The 21,564-nt window shown below is 35.3% G+C and overlaps 1 protein-coding gene across 1 annotated transcript in view; it reads left to right on the top strand.

The window, feature by feature from the left end:
* The window catches only part of GPD2 (glycerol-3-phosphate dehydrogenase 2 (mitochondrial)), a 144,382-nt gene that overhangs the window by 108,252 nt on the left and 14,566 nt on the right, over window positions 1-21,564 (top strand). Inside the window, exons 8-13 of the mRNA XM_004674642.2 lie at window positions 784-928; window positions 7,264-7,457; window positions 18,875-19,009; window positions 19,243-19,418; window positions 19,958-20,089; window positions 20,991-21,149. Of these exons, the coding sequence (XP_004674699.1) occupies window positions 784-928; window positions 7,264-7,457; window positions 18,875-19,009; window positions 19,243-19,418; window positions 19,958-20,089; window positions 20,991-21,149 (941 nt within the window). The remainder of the gene's footprint in view (window positions 1-783; window positions 929-7,263; window positions 7,458-18,874; window positions 19,010-19,242; window positions 19,419-19,957; window positions 20,090-20,990; window positions 21,150-21,564) is intronic.

Genomic DNA, 21,564 nt, shown 5'->3' with positions numbered 1-21,564 from the left:
ATTGCTTTGCATCTTACCTTGCCCACATAATGACTAAGTTATAATTTTTCTGTCACTTCTCTTTTATTTAAATCCGAGTTCAGAGTCATATTAATTATATTCTTTCTTGTCAACAGTGACTGGCTTAACATGAAAATTTTCCCTTGCGAGACTTGGCAATTTTCCCCTTTTGTGCTAAATAATAATGATGATAATGATAATAATAAATGCCCACAAAATTCCCACAGCTATGAATGCATTGTTTTCTGTATAAAAACATGTTATTAATAAAATTAAATAAATGTGTCAAGTTGCAAAGTGTCAGGTGACATAGGCAGGGCCTGTACATGTCGTTAAAGTCAATCACTTTAACTTGGGTTAGGTTTTCCTGCTTGCTCTGGATCTGTGGCTACGTAGGCAGAGTTTTCCTTGAACAAAACCAGCGCTGTGAACTACATTATCTCACCACAGCAATGCTACTTACAAATTTCAGTTTAAAAGAAAGTGACTTATGTACTTTTCCCACTTTCTCGGTGTGTACTTTACTCTGGGCACTGCAAATTAGACTGAGAGTGGAAATGAAAAAGTGGCATGTTTTTCTTTGATTTGGACTTTCTTTTGGGTAAATTTACTCAGATGAGAGCCTTTTGAGTGGCTTTTCAATAGCTTTGGCTGCTCATGTCACTTAGCGTGGTATACAATATACTTCGCCATAAGTTAAGTTAATAGATGAATTAATAATCCAAAGCATCAGTGAGCAGAGAAACAAATGGGGTGTGTGATTGATGCTGCTTTCTTACACAGGGCAGGAATTTGATGTGAGAGCCAAATGTGTTATCAATGCTACGGGACCTTTCACAGACACCGTACGCAAAATGGATGATAAGAATGCAGCAGCGATCTGCCAGCCGAGCGCGGGCGTCCATATTGTGATGCCAGGTTACTACAGGTAACTATTCCAACTCAGGGGTCATGGCCAGGCAATGAAAGCTATATAGAGTGCCGATATCTGCTTTTTTTTTTGTTTTTGTTTTTTAGCACACATTTCTTAACTAATAGATGGGCTATTCAAACTGGGGAGAAGTTAGGAAAGGAATACATCCAAAGCACAAAATATAAACCACACTTGGGAATTCCTTAGCGTTTATGGCAATACTCCTTTTTAGAGGTTAATGACTTGGGACCTATTTTTGTGCTTTGTTCAGTACACTTATCTCCAGAGACTTGAATTCTAATTAGAACATTAAAAATTTAACTTTGCAAAAATTTCCATAAAGGAATTATTTTAATTAAGACATTAAAATTCTGTAAAATATGCCTATAAAGAATCTGAAAATAAAGACTACCCAAGTGGTGTTGTTTATAATTTGTGAAATGTATTTTGAAAAAATAGTAAGTAAAAATTTAAATTTCTAAACTAATACATTAACACAGATAATCAGGGTGGAAATGGTTAGCGATAGAGATGAAATGAGTAGCCATTTATTGAAAATCATTTCAGTTGGATGATGGTCACATGAGGATTCATGAAACTATTCTATTTTTCTGTATTTGAACTCCTTACCAAAGATACAAGTATATGGTTCTAGCTAAGAAATTAATAATGATTACTCATATTCAAGACATCCATAGAAGATACTCATGTGCTCTTGCTAGAGGTGTGGAACATGTGTACTCATTTTGCGCATGTGTGATAAATCTAGCAGGCAAACAAAAGTTTTCTGTGAAATAATGATTTATGTTCAAGTTATTCATTTTGATGTTACTTGTAGTCAAGAAGTATTAGAAAACATTATTCCTAATCTCCGGGAAATAAACAATTCATGGTCAAACAAAGGAATTATAATATGGTCATTAAAATATAACTGTACATAACTTTAATGTGTTAGGAAAACACTGATGATTCAATGTTAGCATAGAATGGAGGGTGATAGGTTGAATGCATGTTATTACCTGAGGATTTTATAAATATACAAAGAAAAGATCAAGAGGAAATAAGTTGAATGCTATACCTCTAGGTTAATGATTGTAGGTAAGCGTTAGAGGTGATTGTTTATTTTTTTCCTAATGTGCTTAGGATGAGCAGTATATCTTCCTTATTTTGGTGATTTTGCATAAAGGGTACATATATCTTTTAATATTTGATAAATGTGCAGAATCTATCTGTCTATCTATCTATCTATCTATCTATCTATCTATCTATCTATCTATCTATCTATCTATCTATCTACCTATCTATCTATCTATCTATCTATCTATCTATCTATATACACTTTTTTTCTGCATTGCCCTAGACTGTTATTCTGATATGTAATAGATGTCTCCTTATTAACTGGTAACTTAATTTTCCTAAAGATGGCCTAAGTTGCACTTAAATTATACATTTGCTACTGAGAAAATCATTAGCTTTTTACTAAGAAAAATATTAAAAAGAATTTCTTATCCACCCATGCCATGGCTTCCTTCTCATTTTCTACGTCTAGTATTTCTAGACTGGAGAAACCAAGGTGCTTTTCTTGATAATAAAAGTGTATGCAATGGTACCTCATACAATCTTAAAAATTGCTAATCGAGTTCAAAAAAAGAAAGATAACAGTAGTAAATTTAGGAAATGTTTCTTGTGTACAGAGAAATTTCCAACAACAATTTCAGGCATAATTATACACATATACATTTATATATGTGTGTATGTGTGTGTGTATCACATACATACATATATAATGTTGGTTTAAAAAGGGAGGGAGGCCCACAAATCATATATAGTTTGGTAAAGTAATGCAACCTCAATGAAAAGCAATGCAATTTAAAAAGAATATTCAAAACCAGCTAATTTATAAGGATTTTTGGGGGGGTCAGGAGGTGTGGGTAGGTTGATTTTTAATTCTTTAGGAATAAGTGAAGACGTAATACCTAAATATTACACATATTGTCATATTCATAATCTTTCCAACTCTAAGATGTCTTCAAGAGAATGTGAGACACATTCTCTTCTCTTTGTATTTCCTTTCTTATTATTCCACGATGTCAGAGGATACTATTATTCCGTATGTGAATTTTGCCATTTAATAATGATGTCATTGGGACAGACATTTTATTTTATGAACCTTAGTTTCCCCATCATTAAAATAGGGAGACATTTTGCTCTTTTAGGGTGCACATTCAAGGACACAATAGGGAGAGTAAGTTAAGATGATACCTTGATGTAGAACATCCTGGTTTGTTAATCTCTTTATCTCTTACTGACTGTGTAACCATGATAATCTACATCTTTCAGCTTGTGGTTCCTTATTTCATGATAGCACCTATCTTGTATAAATTTTGAAAATGACCCTTTGATGACATTTAATCTTTTTTGTTGAATGCTCTATTCCCTGTTCCTGGTACAGTATCTGGCATATAATAGTGCCCAGTAAGTATTTTTTATTAACTTTCCCAAACTGAGATTGTTTTTATTAATCAAAATTTTAAAGTAACATCTTAATTTTTTTGATATGGAGAAGTTAAACAAAATATGTTTCTTTATCGTATTGCCCAAATAACTCTATCGATAGAAATAACTAGGTAAAAGTTATCATTTTAGAAAAATAGAATGATACAAAATATCTTCTTCCTCATGTTCTCACCACACTCACCCCTTGACTTCTGCTCTCTGGTAATTGTTAACACTTCCATATGATTTTTTTGTCTGCACTTGTACTAATGTATTTCCTTTTAAAATTTTTACATGAAAGAGGTTATGTAACACATACTGTTCTGTGTGCTTTATTGCGGTAACAACAGAGAAGATAGGTGTTTACTATGGAATATCAATCTGTATCACCTAGCGGAAATAGTTTCAAAACAGAATGCCTTTCTTAATGATAAAAATTTTGCTTTAGCTTCCCTGTCCCTTGCCATAAATTATCAAATTGGGGTCTGTTGGAATCTAAGATGCAGTCAGTGATCACATTCTACTCTGGGAGAAATTAATTTCTGCATTTATCACCTAGTACCACCTCTACTGCACACCCATCAGGGAAACTGGATAGTGGCGTTCAGTCCTCTGGTCAGACTGCTGAAGAGGAGCCTCTTGGTTTCGGGTTGCAGCCTGGATCAGAGTTTACCCTCCCTTGTAGCACTGATCTTGAGCTGTATTTCTGGTGCCTGGGATGGCTTTGCTCTCCAAAGCAAGTCATTTGGGGCAGGGAGTGGGAGGTAGGTCAGAAGATCTCAGGCTGAAAAGGCTCCCTGAATTCATCAATCTCTTAAGCAATTAAAAGTCAAGGATTTGACTAGTTCCTCAGGGATGGGTCAGAACCCTGAGCTGATGATATTCCAGCTGATGATAACTTAGACCTATTATTTCTAATGAGTTTGGAAATGCAGTGAATTCAGTAACTACTAGTTTATTGCATGTAGGCTGCTAAATGAAGAGCAAGGAACACCAGTACTCTGTGTTTCGTTGGACTGTTTTCACAGCATCTTCATCTTATTTATTGTTAATGGTATTTAAGTTATAAACCCAACTAACATGCCACCTGTAGAATGATCTTATACCATAGTAGCAACTTTTTTCTTTTCCTTCTATTATCATTTTACTTTCAGAAGGCCCCAAACAGAGAATTCGTATTTTTCAAAGGTACTATAGTTTGCATTAAGAACAAATCTGGATATTTGTCAGTTGTGGCTAGATCCTCTTAAAAAGCAGCAGTGCACCAAATGACTGAAATGCATGAAAAATGCTGTTTCCTCCATCTAGCCCACAGATACATTTTATGACTAAGAGTTCAATTTTTTTTTCTGTAATGTGTTGCATACTGTTAGCTGAGACATTGATTGTTAAGCAGTTAACAATAAATTGATTTCCCTTTAAATAAAGGTATTTCAGGAATGCAGTGGTCTGCATGAGAAAAATGTTCATTGTGTTTAATCCGACACACACACATAAATTAGCAGCAAGTTTTCCTCCCTGATGGCAAGTGTGTCATACAAATGGACAAAGGACCTGTGCCTCACTGTGCTGTATATATCATCACTATAGTTCGTATCTACTTTCAAACTTCAGTGTGACCTTACAGAATTAATCCTTCATAAGAAAACAAACTTTTCCCTAAGGAAGAATATGAATTAGGTAATTTAGAACCGATGAAAGGTATTTCCAAGTGGATTCTAAAATTTTTATATCATTCATTAATAGCTTTGTCTTCCCACTGTGCTTGTTAATTTTATGTTTGACACATATGTCTTCACTTAAGCAGTTGATTCTCTACAGGTTCCAGATATGTGTGTGTGTTGGCAACCGTCACCTTCACCCTTTAAACTGCTTTTATTGCACCGAAAGATTTTTAAAGGATTCAGTGCTTGTGCTTTTCTAACAGAATATCATGTGTAGGTTGCTGAATATTATAATTTTATGCTGAGGCTGATTATGTTTATTGAATTTGATACTTTATATGATATTGGTCAATAAATTGATCATATATTAGACATGCCAAAATATGATATCTTCCAGCTATGTTATTAACTATAGAGTTTATCCTGTTTTAATAAAGCACTGTTTATCAAATTGAAAACTTAAACTCTGAGCTAATTTCCAATCCCAAGGTGAATGATTTAAATGTGAGTAATCATATGAGAATCAAAATAGGCACTTACAAAACACATAATTTCTTTTAAAATTTCTAGAGTTTCATGACAAACACAAAGAAAAATATGTTGTCATAAAGAGACTAAAAATTATCGATACTTCTAGTTTTCAATATATAGGAATACAAAATTACTTCCTCTAGTAACTGAATGAAAATGTTATCTTAGCTGGTGGTTTGAATGATTGGCATTCTTATTTAAGACTTTTTACATGCCCCTCTCCCACGTGTGCCTCTCAACTAGTCTGTAGACAGTGATTTTTTTCCCACAAAGTCTGTGTAGAAATGGCAAGCAATTCAAAGGCTGATGGGCCTTTGCAGAGAGACAATAATTCTCATTACTTAAAAAAAGAAGACATATTGGCTAAGTGGACTATAGGTTTCTTTTTCACAAAAATATTTAGTTCTCCCATCTCTACACTTTGGAATCAATCTGAATTAAATTTTTTTTTTCTTAGGAAATGGTAAACATAAAGTGTTGACTATGTGTCCTTTTAAATTTATGGGTATGAGAGATTTCTTGAAATTTACTTAAACTAAATAGGATTGTGTTCCCTATTTAAGGAATTGCATTAGTAGACACTGAATATATTTACAGATAATATTGTAGCCCTGATTTGCTATGATAATTCAGTCAAAGTAAGCAGCTTTCTAAAGATTTGTATTCTGGTACTCTCAGATTTCTCCTATTCCATTAGCAACTTCACCAATTTTCTTTGAGTGATTAATGAATACAACACTTTTTAGTGTATTAAAACAGTAGTGTCTTGGATTTTTAAGTGTTTACTTACATTTGCCTATTCTTTCAAGTGTGTTTTATATGTTTTTTAATGTTAAATGAATGTGAGTGAATGTTCTCGATTAACAGTTTGGAAGATTTTGTATAATCTGTCAGAAGAGGTACCCTCGAACCTTGATTTAAAAGCATAATGCACTAGCATCTTCTATTTAAAGATTTCCTTGCTAAGATATTCCTTTCCCTTTTGACCTTACTTAGTACTTTGTTATTTAGGTAGTAGTAGAAAATTGAGACCTTTGCTCATGGAAACATTTCTTGAGATTGCTGTAAAACTGAAATAAAGCAAGAAATCTTATATTTGGTGAAGAGTACAAGTTCATCTAGCCCACAAAAGAGTAAAGACCTTTTTGATTACATTTTATTTTTTAGAAAGTTAGGCCCTATATTTTTCTCATGTACTTCTGAAACCTGCTCTGAAGACGTGCCAAATGTCAAATGTCTCAGGAACATATTTGTCATAGATTTGAAAAAGGTTGAAGAGCTATCCTTTAATTGACATCATCAAAGAAATTATAGACATTTATTCTGCTGACATTATCTGATGTGAATGGCCCAAGGAATATAAAAGCCAAAACAACTAGAAGGTGAAGCTCACTTTAGTAATTGACTTTCAGTTGTTGAGAAGGGGAGGGCTGGTTCTTCTCTGGAATATTATTATGATCACACTTCCTCCCTTCCTTTTTGTTACTTTATTTTTTCTTTTAGGAATTTCTAGAGTAAGGTAGTGCCAGTAAAATTAATAGATTAAGTGTTTTTTGTTTTGTTTACATGAGATTAAGTGAATAAAATCACTTCTAGAATGTAGGTGAAGATTAAACTTCTGCTAATTTCAGAACTATGTGACCATTCTTTTTACCTCAGTCCAGAGAGTATGGGACTTCTTGACCCAGCAACTAGTGATGGGAGAGTTATTTTCTTCTTACCCTGGCAAAAGATGACCATAGCTGGCACTACTGACACTCCAACTGATATTACACACCATCCTATTCCTTCAGAAGAAGATATCAACTTTATTTTGAATGAAGTCCGTAACTACTTGAGTTGTGATGTTGAAGGTAATGTATGCATTCCTTTAAGTTTGTTCTGCCTCTTTTATATACACTAAATCAATCCACTTTCCCTTGAAAAATTGCCATATCTCCAGTCTGAACCATTCTTAGGCTGGCCTGCTCCAACTCTGTGTGCCAAGTTAGAACACAATGGGAAGAACTTGAATATATTCCTCCCCTATGTTTTACATTCACATGAAACTCAAGCAGTTATTTTCTGATTTTTTTTTTAAGATCTATTTTTTTATTTATGCATATAGAATTGGGGTATAGGCCAGAGGAGGAGGGACAGTGAGAGGATTCACCAGAAACAGAGTTGGGAGCAGAACAGGCAGATCTATGAAGTACACTGCTGAGGGGAGCAGCAGGCGAGACAGGAGAGGTCTGCCACGCCATGTGGATCACCTCCAACGCTGGAGATCTAACTCACACTGAAGTAGTTGTGTCTAGCTTGCAGTGCTGCATTCTAACCTGTTGTGCCACCAGGGAGGGTCCCATTTTCTGATAATTTCTAATGGTAGTATTTCAGCTTTTAATACATGAATTCTAAACAATAGTGCTTTTCAATAAGAATATAAAATATTTGCATGATTCCCTAATTTCTGGAGCCTGGGAAGGTCTGATTTACCTATGCAGGATAGTCACAGGAAATTATTAATCAGAGAAGTAAGACGATAGAGATATTCATTCTAAGAAACTTTGTGCTGGAGTTTCTACTGTGTAGAAAGAATGTTGACAGTGGATTTAGTTAAAAAGGATAAACATGTTTGCTTTAATTGAAACAACAAAACTTTTCTATTTTCCTAGCATGCCTGGGCATAACTTCCTTATAATTTAGATATCTTAGTATTTTCTCCAATGAACATATAAATGATTTTTTAATCCTGACTGGTTTCAGAAGTCCTCAACATTACCCATCTGTATTTCCTTTCTTGGTTAGTAGCCTCACTTTATATTTAGTTTCCCAAGCTAGAAAAGGCATGCTTCTTTGGTTGAACTCTCTCCTATCAAATCCAGGTCAAGTTTCTATCTGTGATCACCCTCTAGTATCATGTAAATCCTCCAGCTTTATTGCTCTACCTTCTATTGGTGTCACTTTTCACTTAGTTTTATTGCTCCTCCCCCCCAATAACTGGCTTCATTATGTGTCTGGTCTCTACTCCCACCCACCTTGTTCCCTCCATCAGAACTCTGAAACACAGTTGGGTTCATCACTTCCCTGAACAAATATATCCCTTGGATGTCTCTTCATTGACTTTAAGAAAAAGTCTAAACTATCTCTCATGGAACCTAAAGCCTATCCCAACTCTTTACAGGTTTATATTCCATTGCTCAACCTCTGTATATTCAGTGGTCTAATAATCATTTTGTTTCTCATCATTTCCAAATTAGGTCATGTACTTTTAAACCTCTACTCCTTATTTGGATTGAAGCTTCCTCTGGCATGCCTCCCCCAACCTCCCAACTTCTCATCTTGGCAAAATGCTATTTTCTCTTTAGGAAACACCAATTCTTTGTTCTCTCATAAAATGTTAGTCTAATATATATACTTTTTAGTATAGGTATTTAGAGGTTTATTGTCACTCTTGCTCCTTGAGGATTCTTTATTTGGCTTCAGAACTTACTATTTTTCTGATATAATGCCATTTGTGGTTGTTTTGAATTAAAATAAATTAGTAATCGGTGCTTTCAGGGCTATTGATGCTGGCAATTTGAAAATCTTCCTGTAATCACATAAATGGTTTTTGAAAAATAGTCATCATTATTTGTCTCGGGACTTTCCTTAATACTAGCTTCAGCGGAGAGCACACAAAGACTTCATTTTTGTCTTGATTTGACTCACTAGCACCTATGACTTCTTATTTCCTAAAGGACTTTTTTCATTGAGTGATCACATATTTACAAATAAATGAGTTTTGAAGCATGGTTTAGGTGACGCCCCTGTTTGTACTGTTTGCTTCAAGTTATATTACTTTTAATTTCTTCTACTTTAAAGGATGTAATTTCATTTTGAGTATAGTTCCTTTGGCTGTCTATAATAGTTGTAATGTATTTAATGCATATAACTGAAATCTAGGTGACTGACATTTATTCTTATACACATGCATATACAATTATTTAGGAAATAGTCATGCCTTATCCATATTTAGATATTCAGAGTACACTGCAATGTTAGCTTTGTATTCCCTCCCCCACCCCCTGCAATCTAGGATGTGCGTGATCTGAGTCTGTTTATGTTTTAATGTATTGATTATTGTTAATGAATCTTGCGTCATTTCACATGTACCTGGGTATAATATTTGTTAAAAATGTTTCTGGGCTTTCAGAACATAAAATTTTGATTGTTGGAGCAAAAGATAAAATTAATGCAAGAGCAGAGAGCTGTATGTTGACAGTTTCCATATTCTTAAAGTTCAAATGCAGTAACGATGAGAAATCTTAACTGCTTGCATGTGCTGAGAGGCGGGATGTGCGGGAAACAGGTATAGGTTCCAACAGGCCGTCGTGCCCACATCGGAAGTGGGATTTCCACCACCATAAAATGAACTTTGAGTTATAACAGCAACTAGATCCTGTACTCCTCACCTTCATTCTGCCTTTTAGTGGATGGAAAGTCCTGCTTGGATCCTGGTCCATCAAGGCTTTAAGTTAACATGGCTCAGGGGAGTGTTGGAAGAAACAATTTCTATACTTTTTTGTAAAAGTAGTTGAAATAACTGTAAATGCTGAAAATCAGGCTTTTCTCTTGTGGTCTGGGGACATCTTGACATGCCCAGGTAGTTCTTCAGGTAGCAAATATCTGGATTGAAAGCATAAATGATACCTCTTTTGTACATTTCATCTTATTTCTCTGTGTACCCCATTTGTCATACCTTTTTTACCTGTTTGTTAAAAACAGTTTATTTACAATGATTCTTTTTCATTTTTATTTCTAATGGATTGAAGACTTCCTCTTTCAGAAATTACCCACAGTCTTGGTAGAGTGTTAGCTGAAATATGTCTCTAACCTTAAAGACTTTCAAATCCATGCTTTTTCAATGGAATTTTGGTAAAACCTGGTATTTTCATCCTATGCAGATGAAGTGGGAGAAAAACTCAGCTTCCAGCACCATTCAGCTATTTGACTGCATGCTGTTGCTGAACATATTTTAGTCTTTCCACTTGTCTGTCATGGGTAGTACATATTTTATTTTGAAAAAATTCTATCCTTACTGGTTTTATGCTTGATACTCTGCATGTTTCTTATATTATTTGATTCCTGTACCACCCTTGTGAGATATAGTCTGTAATTCCACTAGGTAGATAAAGAAACTGAGCCCCATAACCAAGTTTCTTATCCATAGCGCATTTGTGTTGGAGCATGATATCAGTACAAGTCAGTCTGGCACTAATATTTATTATTCTGAATACCACTCAGTGCTCTGGCTAGTGATTCTGGGTTTCGTGATGTGACATTACATCCACAAAGGATAGGATTAAGTATCCCAATTCATTTCATGGAAACTCCTAGACACCTTTAGAATGATAGTGACCTTTGTTCTTCACTGTCCTTATTTGGGTTGAGTGTACAACTAGAGGAGTTTTCATATCATATAACTGATCCCTTGGGCCAATCTATCTCTGCTACAGATTTTAAAAATAAAAATTTTGTTTAGGTCCTAGAGCAATATCTTTAAAGTGCTTTGTATTTACCAGGACTGGAATAATCATTTTAAAAGAATGGATGAATAAGGAAAAATTTGACAACAGTTTCTGAGCCTCCCCAAATGGCTATATCCTTCAGAAAAAAAAAAAAAGTGTCAAATCTTAACACTTCATGCTGTTCACAGCAGCTGCCACACTTCTGCAAAATGCGTCAGAACAATTCTGAAAAGCATTTTGCCTGTTGGGAATGAGACCGTGCCTTCTTTTACAATTTAGAAAGCTTTCCATTCACAGGCTGAATTTTCTAGATTACTTGTTTGTTCTTTTCTGAAATGGGTAATTGATAGTTGTGTGGTGTGTGTTGAGTGAGGAAGAAAAATGGTCTTTGGAAAAATGTATCATTAAGTCTGCTGTGTCGAGGTTAATCAGAAGGATGCAGTGGCGAAACTAAGCTATGACTTAACTGGATTGAGAGAGGCAGAAGATCTGCTGAGTGCTTTATCCATGTAGTTTTTCTGGAGTGATTCTCTAGGCAGCTTCTGTAGTTGTACACAGGTTTTCACATATGCAATTAGTAGTGTTTATAGATTGCCTGTTATTCAATTAACAACTGAGCTGGCCATATCAACTCACTGCAGACCTGCCTTTTCACTGCCAGAGATTGTACCAGGGTTATCAATTTACACAGGCTTGGATGTCTTCCAGCTGTTTAATTATAGTGTCACACGCTTTGCTTTTTCTAGTTTCATTAGTTTATAAATGTAATATGGTATCTTATTTCTGTGATTAACACTTCATTTCAGCAGGTTAAACATGCTGGTAGAGACGTATTGATTTCTGACACTATTTCCCCTGTGTTCATTTAGATATTTTCACATGCTTTTTATTGATTTTTTTTGAAAGTGGCAAACATGAGAAAGAACACCCCAAAACGTATGCCTAAATAACTGGTGGGAGACAAAACCACAACATTTAGCTTTTAATTGTCACTTCCTGTGAGCTTCATTTTCTATTAATTTTTAAAACAAACACTTGTCTTGCCAAGTTTTTAAGAATAAAAATATGAATTGTAATCTGGAACAATTATATAACACTTAGGCTGTGAAAAATGATCATTTTTACTATTTATAGCTTACTCTTTATATGTTACATATACTAAAGCCTGAATGTGTTATTCTTAGGGGATGTAATAAAAATAATTCTTAACCATAATGGCAGGACTATTTTGTTTTCTCACTACCCTTTTGAAAATAATGCCAAGTATTTTTATAGAATCTGGAGGTAATCTTGGGTTTTTTAACATCTGGGCAATTGGTGCTTAAAAAATCAACTGAGTACCATCTGGGTGAGCCACTCTAATAAGTGGTGCTTAATGAGGATTTTTCTCAACCTTAATAGTAATGTTGTTTTCTGTCATCTTGTTTTATTTAAAGTGTTCATTTATTTTGAAAGGGAATATCCAATTGTTTAGCTATATAGTCATTGGAAACCTTATGTAAAGCCTCACCTATTGGCTCAGAGACCCAAGTATTCTTGATTTTGATTTTTTAATGTCAGCTCTTATTGTTAGACATAAAAAGTTCAAAGAATGCTTTAATAGTTAATTTAATTTTTATATGTGATCCTCTACTTGATTCACTATTTGGGGTGTTGAGAAATATTAGAATTGACTTTGCTGATGACTTTTAACATGGTGAGAAAGGTGAAACAGTAATGACATCTTGTTTAGCTATCCTGGAAGTGTGAGAACCAGAAAAATCAAGATGACTTTTGAGCTCCAAAACATGAAAGTTTGGGTTGAGTTGTATATATATATTTTTTTCATGGACAATTGAAGAAGTAAGTGATGTTTACTCTTGGCTACTTTCTGAATGATAGAACAGATCTCTGCTTAAAACCTTGAGGGTGGGAGTACTTAATTCAGTTAAAAATATTTTTCATTTCTTTGAGCTCATGAACTTAGTAAAAGAGGAGGATACATTGAAATGACAAAGAATGAACAAGTTATGACAGTGAAGTATTTGTGAAGGAAGCTTATTATTGTAACAAATTGAATTCTTTTAAGCAAAGGAAGTATAGTCAAATTCCACTGAAAGAATGCTCCATTAGAGATATGGGGGAAGGCGGCCGTAGTCAAACTAACAGTTTGCTGATCTACCAGGACTAGACTAAGGTCTCCTCAGTGGCTTTTATGCTAGAGCTGCCTTGTGCAAATTTACAGCCTATGCTTGTGCATATCATGAGGCTGTTTAAATTTAAACTAGTTAAAATTAAATTTGAAATGCACTTCCTTACATGATCCACGTTTCAAGTGGTTAATAGCTACAGGTAGCTCATGGGTAGTGAGTTGGACAATGTAGATATAGAACATTTCCATCACTATAGATAAGTCCAGGGAACAGTGTTATTCTATCAAATCTGCAGGTATATATAAAATACTTAACACTCATTGAATTTGCATTTTTTGGTATGTAAAATAAGGATATATATATGTTACCTTGTAAAAGGAGAACCCCAGATATGAGATGGCTCAAGAAGTGATTAACTTAGTGGTTCACCCATATCTAAGGTGTAAGGCCCTTGCTGTTCTTCACTCAACTACCTTAACATTAGCTTTATCCAAGGATCTTTCCCCCACGGTACCATGTCCAAGCAGAATTAAAAGATTCCTTAATGCTTCTCTAATATCTCTCTCTACCTATGAATACTCTACTCACTTTTGAATCTCTTTCTTCAGAGTACTTTAATTAGGGTTTAGCTGAATACCAGGTTTATACTGCAAGTGGACAGGTGATAAGGAGAGAAATTTCATTCATCATTTAGTTGCTGTCTTTTATGTAGTAGTTTAGAAGTTATGTTTCATGCGTTCATTTAGTTATACTGTGCTCCACAGACCTAGTTTATCCCTAAGGGCAGTGGGCACTTTCAAATTCTTTACTTTTTATTTTTTTTTTAAAGATTTATTTATTTATGCATACAGAACAGGCCAGAGGTGCAAGGGCTGTGAGAGGATCCACCAGAGACAGAGTAGGGAGCAGAACAGACAGATCTACCAAGTATACTGCTGAGGGGAGCAGCGGTCCCACATGGCAGGTCAGGAGAGGTCTGCCGTGCCATGTGGATCTCCTTCGGGGTGGGCAGGGATTGAACTCATGCTGAAGTGGCTTTAGCTTCTTCGTGCTGTGCTTTAACCCGCTGCGCCACCAGGGAGGGCCCGAAATTCTTTATTCTTTAGCAAAAAAAAAAAAAAAGCATTTGGAATAATCTATACAGATCATTAAATGACAATGGTGAGACAAATTGATAGATAACCCTCTGCTCTGATAATATATGTCCTAAAAACTATAAAGATAGATTCTTATTTTAAATCTGATTTACAGTTGATTATGCTTAAACATTTTTTTTAAAGTTTAACTTCAATCTTCAACTGATCTAATTTTCTGGCTAAAAAAAAATAGAATGCTAAGATATTAAGAAAAAATAAGTTAAATTTCTAATAAGGATTAACAATGTTATCAGTATACATAATGTTTTTTATTTAATGTTCATCTATGGATGTAAAGCTTATATTTCAGATCAGTCTTTGGTTTAGACAACACAGTTCCATAGATGTAATTTTCTGTGTGTTATACCAGAAATGGCAAAAGCATTTGCCACAAAGATGATTTCTTATGCTTCAAATATTCTGAAAAATACTTTTACGGAGTAAAAAGTACTTTTTACTCTCAAAAAGTCTTAATTTTCCATCAAATAATTTTAAAAGCAGTCAGAGGCTTTAATAGTTGAAACCAAATTCCTGATCAGTGTGGCTACCTGTGGAATTTCACAAGCACACTCTGCAGTCTTTGTGGTGACCACAGTGACGTTCTAAGTGGTTGACTGAGTTTTATTTTTGACTCTGAGGGCGATTTTATTTTGACTTTAATGGAAAATAGTGGTCATTTCCTAGTTAAGCTTTTTATAAAAATTCAAACGTTATACAGTTTGTGTTGAGGTTTACAGGACTTTTGTGGAATTGAGTGAAGCAAGAATTAGGGATTCCATGAACGCCATCAAGGTTAAACCTGTTTAAGAGAAGGCACGCGGCACCAGAGGGGCAGAAGGAGGAGTGGAATTTCAGCATGGAGACTCCCGTTGGTCTCTAGTTACCCAGGCTGGGAGCCACAGGCTTTCCTGACCAGTTTGTTATGTTTCTTCTTCTGTTACAGTGTTTGAATATGGGTTTGATTAAAGATCCCTGAAATCATGTGTGAGTACTTCTTTAACATTACAGTCCTCTTAAATGTGTGGCACTTAAGGAACTACAGAAAAATATACCAGATTTGTTAGTTGAATTTATCTCTATCAGAAATCTATTTTTCAAAGATGGAGGGATTATCAGTTTTCAGTGTAAGTTATTTTTAGGGTGTTTTCCCTGTGTTGGTTAGATGCCCTTCTCCTCTATTTTTAAGACACTCTCATCATTCCAAAGAGTCTTTGCGACTCTTCTCTACACTGAGTCTGTTTGCTATTTATCTTCTGTCTGTCTGTCTATACTGGAATTCTAACCTGGACTAGTGTGTAAATATTTAGAATGTTCCCTGTATAGGGGCACACACCAAAGGATGAGTGGGATTTGAAATTTAGACTGCCCACAGACTGTGCCCTGTGGATATGAGCTATGTTAGTAGGGCAAAGGGTGGTAGAGATCTTGGGATTATAGTTTACAGTAAAATATTTCCTAACCTTCTCATACTTTGAGATTTGAATGTTGTCAAGTTTTCCTTTGTCTTAATTTTTAAAAATTAAATATAACATGTTATTTACATTTTTTAAAGTGTACAGTTTTTGTGCAATTATTACTACCATCCATTTCTGGAATTTTTTCATCTTTCTCAACTTAAATTCTGTACCACTTAAATGCAAATTCCTTATTTTCTCCTCTCCCCATAGACCCTGGAAACCACCATTCTATTTTCTGTCTTTGAATTGACTGAAAAAAACTAAAAACTAATTCACTTTGCTATGTAATTTATATAAGTGGAGTCATACCGTATTTATTCTTTGAGGACTATTTTATAATCTCTATTGACATAGTATCTTAGAACTTTATCCATGTTATAGCATTTATCAGAATTTCTTGATTTTTAAAGGCTGAATATTATTCCATTGTATGTATACACACTTTTTTTTTTTTTAATTTATCTGTTGGTGGATGCTTGGTTTGCTTCTCCCTTTTGTCTATTACAAATGATGTTACCATCAACACAAGGTTGGGGGTGTACAGATTTGTCCTGCTTTCAGTTCTCTTGTGTATTTACCCAGAAGTAGAGTATATGATATGGTAATTCTGCATTTAATAGTTTGAGGAACTGCCATATGGTCGGTCACAACAACAACATCATTCTTTCTTTTTTTAATTTTTAAATTTATTTATATATGTATTTACACCATTGTTCATTTTTAAACAATGTTTGCTTTCTTCCCCCTCACATGTAGTCCCCACAGAATTTCCTCCCCCAACTCACCAGTGCACCATCACTACAGTCCCCTGTGTGTCTCACTCCCTCCTTTCCATCCCTCTTCCTTCCCCTCCCCTGCAGGTTCTCTGTTTTATAATTGTCTGTTTTTGTTTTGTTGTGCTGTGTTTGTATTGTTACTGTTTTTCCCATGACATCTTATTTGATTTCCCTATATTCCTTCTATAAGTGAAACCATCTGATATTTTTTTATTTTTTCAATTTTTATCATTTTATTTTTCATTTTCACTTCTCCAATAATTAGTGATATTGAGCAACTTTTTTTTTTTTGAGATTTATTTATTTATTTGTACAGAACTGGGGTACAGGCCAGAGATGCGGACGGTGAGAGGATTCACCAGAGACAGAGTGGGGAGCCGAACAGGCAGATCAACGAAGTACACTGCTGAGGGGAGCAGTGGGCAGGTCAGGAGAGGTCCACCACGCCATGTGGTCACCTCTGGGGCAGGCGGGAATCGAACTCATGCGGAAGGGCTTTGGCTTCTTTGTGCTGTGCTTTAACCCGCTGCGCCACCAGGGAGGGCCTATTGAGCAACTTTTTATGTGCTCATTGGCCATTGGTATATTTTCATTGGAGGAATCATCTGTACAAATCTTTGATTTAATTTTTAAATCAGGTTTGTCTTTTTCTTTGAGTTTCAGGAATTCTCAATATTCTATATGTGAATTCCTCACTGAATATATTTACAAATATCTTCTCTCATTGTGTAGTTTACATTTTCATTCTGTTGACTATGTCACTTTCTGTATATAAGTCTTTAATTTTGGGGTGGTCCATTTTATTTATTTTTTGTTGTAGATCTTATACATTTGGTGTCATTAGCAGGAAATCATTGCCAAGTACAATGTCATGAAATCTTTCCCCATATATTTTCTTCTAAAGGTTTTATATTTATAGTTCTTACATATAGATCTTTGATCCATTTTGACTCAACTCTGTATACACCATGTAAGGTGAAGGTCCATATTCATCCTTTTGCACATGACTATCCAATTTTCCCATGGTATTGTGTCTTCAAGATTGTATGTAATCAAGTTTTTATCAGTATGGATAAAGTCTGGAAGTAAGATGGTGAAGACAGAGTAAGCAAAACTTCACATCTCTATTCTCCAGGAATGAATTTACTGGCTTAGCAAAGTAAGAGTAGCTGGGCCATGTAAACATTCACCTCCCAATAGTCTACCTTGTTAGGATTACCATTCAGGGTTAGCTCCCTTAGGTGAAAAGTGAAAAGGAAAAGGGTTAAGCTGTTCCTGATACTGATCTGGGTAAAGAAGAGTGATTCTGAAATCTCTGCCCTTGGGTTTTGCCCTTTGATCTGACGGTAGACCAGAACCATAACTACTCAGACATTTTTTAGAACGTAATACGTGCTAGGCAACAGCTATCTAATTCTATTGTAAACATCATCAATTTTTTTTTTTTACTAAAGAAGAGCTTGTATTTTGGCAGAGTTAGTAAGAAAACTTCATGATATCTTGAATATTCAAATAATTTCCATGTACTGTAAAACAAGTATTGTGTACCTGCTGGAAGAAGCTAGTATGCCTGTTTTTGTGATACTGATAGTGATAATAATAATGGGTGAGCAATTCCTACAATTGAGAGACAGTACAATTTAGGGTAAGAAATACAGACTGAAGTCAGAAAGAACTAAGTTTCGCTACAGCTTTGCTATTTATGAGATGTTTGCTTTGGACAAGTTGGTTAAACATTCCCAATCTGCTTTCTTCTCTGAACTGTGCGAATAATAATAACCAGTGTTATGCAGCTTTATGAAATGAAATGTGTATGTCAAGTGCTTTGAGAAGGTAGACTCACTATAAATTCTCAGTAAGAGGTTGGTATTGATGAGGGGAGAAAATATCCTATACCAGCCTTGTTTGTCCAAAAAGGATCTTTGCCTTCACTGAGAGAACGGAATGTAATATTGGAGGGAATTTAACTTGCCATGGCTTTATTAGTTTTGTTTTGCTTTTCTTCTTAACTAAACAAGATTGAGGGTTGCTAACATTTTTCTTTTATTTCCTTTTTTACCCCAGTGTCTGATTTTCAGGTTCTTTGCTTTTTTAAAATGGAGATTGTCTTTGGAATTCAGGTTTTGAGTTTTCTTGTAATTATCTACTCATATTTACATGTGTTTTCCTCCCCTTATAAAGCATAATCATATGTTGGTTTTACTGATCTCTTTTCTGCTTGGTGACTGTTTCACAGTTTTGTGGAGTAACTCTCTCAATCTTTGGCATTGATCCTTCCAGTGAGAAGAGGGGATGTCCTGGCTGCGTGGAGTGGTATTCGTCCCCTTGTCACAGATCCCAAGTCTGCAGATACTCAGTCCATCTCCCGAAATCATGTTGTGGATGTCAGTGAGAGTGGCCTCATCACTATAGCAGGTATGGTTATTGCATCCTTGTGTGGGTGCATGTCAACAGGAGTTTGACTTAAACCGTCACATGGGTGCTCTCTAAATGTTGAATGAACAGAGATTTTTATGCATGTATGATTCTGAGCAAAGTCTTATGCATTGTTTTGGCATATTGTTCGTAAATAAAAGGTTGCTTGTATCATTAGGTTGAGGTAAATTATAAGAACAATAATGAATGATTTACTTATCAACTTTTTGTAGGTGGCAAGTGGACAACTTATCGATCTATGGCAGAAGATACCATAGATGCTGCTGTCAAGACTCATAATTTGAAAGCAGGCCCAAGTAGAACAGTTGGGCTTTTCCTGCAAGGGGGTAAAGATTGGAGCCCTACTCTCTACATTAGGCTTGTCCAGGATTATGGACTTGAAAGTGAGGTGAGTGTGCCTTGTAGCATCCTCTTGTTTTCTGCCTTACCTCGTAGTAGAATATACAGCCTGTGGTCTCCCAGATTGAGAGTTATCTTTTGCTAGGTTTATGACTGTCCTCGTATTGTGGAAGTGAACTAAGAAAAAAAGAGACGATTTGCTTTGCTTTCGTTGCCTAAAAAGCAGTGCACATTTTAATTTCTCTGTTCAAATCTGGAGTGAGTGTGGTTTACCCCTAAAAACTGCACATCCCAAATTCTTTCTGTCCAGCATAAGGGAAGCTGTTCATCAGGAGTGATGTTGAGAGCAGAGTGAAGCTGACTCTGCATCCATCACTGAGACAGTGGTCCATGTGCAGTAGAGTTAATGCTGGCCTAAGCATTCAGTGTGCAAGTGGTTTCCTCCCAGAAAATCCAAATCTAATCCTCTCCTAGAACTATTAGTTACACACTCCAAAAAACTGATAAGATAAGCACATAGATTTTTGGATTTGTACCTAGAAGCTGTTGCTATTTACAGTTTCTGCCTAATGCAATTTTGTTTCCTAGGTGGCACAGCATCTGGCTGCCACCTACGGTGACAAGGCCTTTGAGGTGGCCAAAATGGCAAGCGTGACGGGAAAGAGGTGGCCCATTGTTGGAGTACGTCTTGTGTCAGAATTTCCATACATCGAGGCAGAGGTATGTGAAGAGCCACATAGCCATTTTCTTCCACCGTTGGGATACCTGTTCATTCCTCATCTTTTTTAAAAATCACATATATCTAAGTTTCAGTGCATATTATGTCAGCTAAAACCTGGAATAAAATGTTGCCTAGCAAAAATCCCTTCTTTTACACATTTTCATTTTAATTGGGATGTGATGTTGGTAGTGATATAATAATAATAATAGAAGATAGGGTTATCCATCTTCTCTACTGTGTTGTCCCATTTTTTAACAGGGCAACGCTTTATCCCTTTTGTGATCTTGAGGCTCTTCATGTTAGTATTGCTTATATGCTGTGTGATGACATATCTTGATTTGACACTAACTTCTCAAAAATTTAAGCTTCTTTTCTCATCATACTTTCATATTTTCTGAAACTGGACACTTTATATTTATTTCTGATTCACTGTGCCTTAAATTCTGGGTTTTCAGTAACATTTGCTTGTGGGTTGGATTCAATATTCTTATGACCTGGTTATTCTGAGGCAGAAAACTTTGACCAGTCTGGAGATGAAACTAACTTTGAAGCACTAACTCTGAGCCTACTTAGCTATGCAAATTAGCATCCATATTATGTATAAATAAAGAGGTAGGTAATTAATATGGATGGTAAATGAGAAGTGATACACTTAGCATGTTTGCCAGGTTCCATTCAGGAAGAAAGTATTAACTCTTGTTCAATTTATCCCATTTTCCAAACCTGTGTTGGCAGGCAGATGGAGAACTTAATATGATGTCACTATTTGTCTCATGCCTACTCAAGAAACAGTATCAAGAAAAATGTCACTTTTCCTAAGCATTCATTTTTTTAAGTGAAACTTTATTTCCTCTGTTTTATAAAAGGTCTAAACTATTCATTTTACTTTCATTCAAACAGGTGAAATATGGGATTAAGGAGTACGCCTGCACTGCGGTGGATATTATTTCACGGCGCACTCGGCTGGCCTTCCTGAATGTCCAGGCCGCAGAGGAAGCCCTGCCTAGAATTGTTGAGCTGATGGGCAGAGAACTGAATTGGGACGATTATAGAAAAGAGGTATTAAATAGAAGCCTTTATAATGGCAGCTACCATAGTAAACATGTATTTTTTGCTTTGTTAGTACAGACTAGCATTGTTTTTGTAGGTAACTATAGATTTTCCAATTTCCATGTGTGTAAATATTTTTATGTCATAGAATGCTTGAAAATTAATATTGTACCAAAATATAGTTGTTTCTAGAGATTCTCTTATAGAAAACTACTCTCAAGTTTGCAGCCCTACTTACAGTGGGACTGTGGATAGAATTCTTTCTGTTTTTCATACTATTAAAATTCTACAGTGCAATTCACACTTTTATGAATTTGCCTTTAGTAGGAAATAGTGGTTTTATCATGTGACCATTAAATGCTTGTCAGTTTGTGCCAGCTAAGACTTTATATACAAATTAAAAAAAGAAGTCAATGATACTGCG

This window comes from Condylura cristata, unplaced genomic scaffold, assembly GCF_000260355.1.
Source record: "Condylura cristata isolate star-nosed mole 26May11 unplaced genomic scaffold, ConCri1.0 scaffold00002, whole genome shotgun sequence".
Classification (NCBI taxonomy): Eukaryota; Metazoa; Chordata; class Mammalia; order Eulipotyphla; family Talpidae; genus Condylura; species Condylura cristata.
Note: the sequence above shows the minus strand (reverse complement) of the source record. Positions and strands in the feature narration are given on the sequence as shown.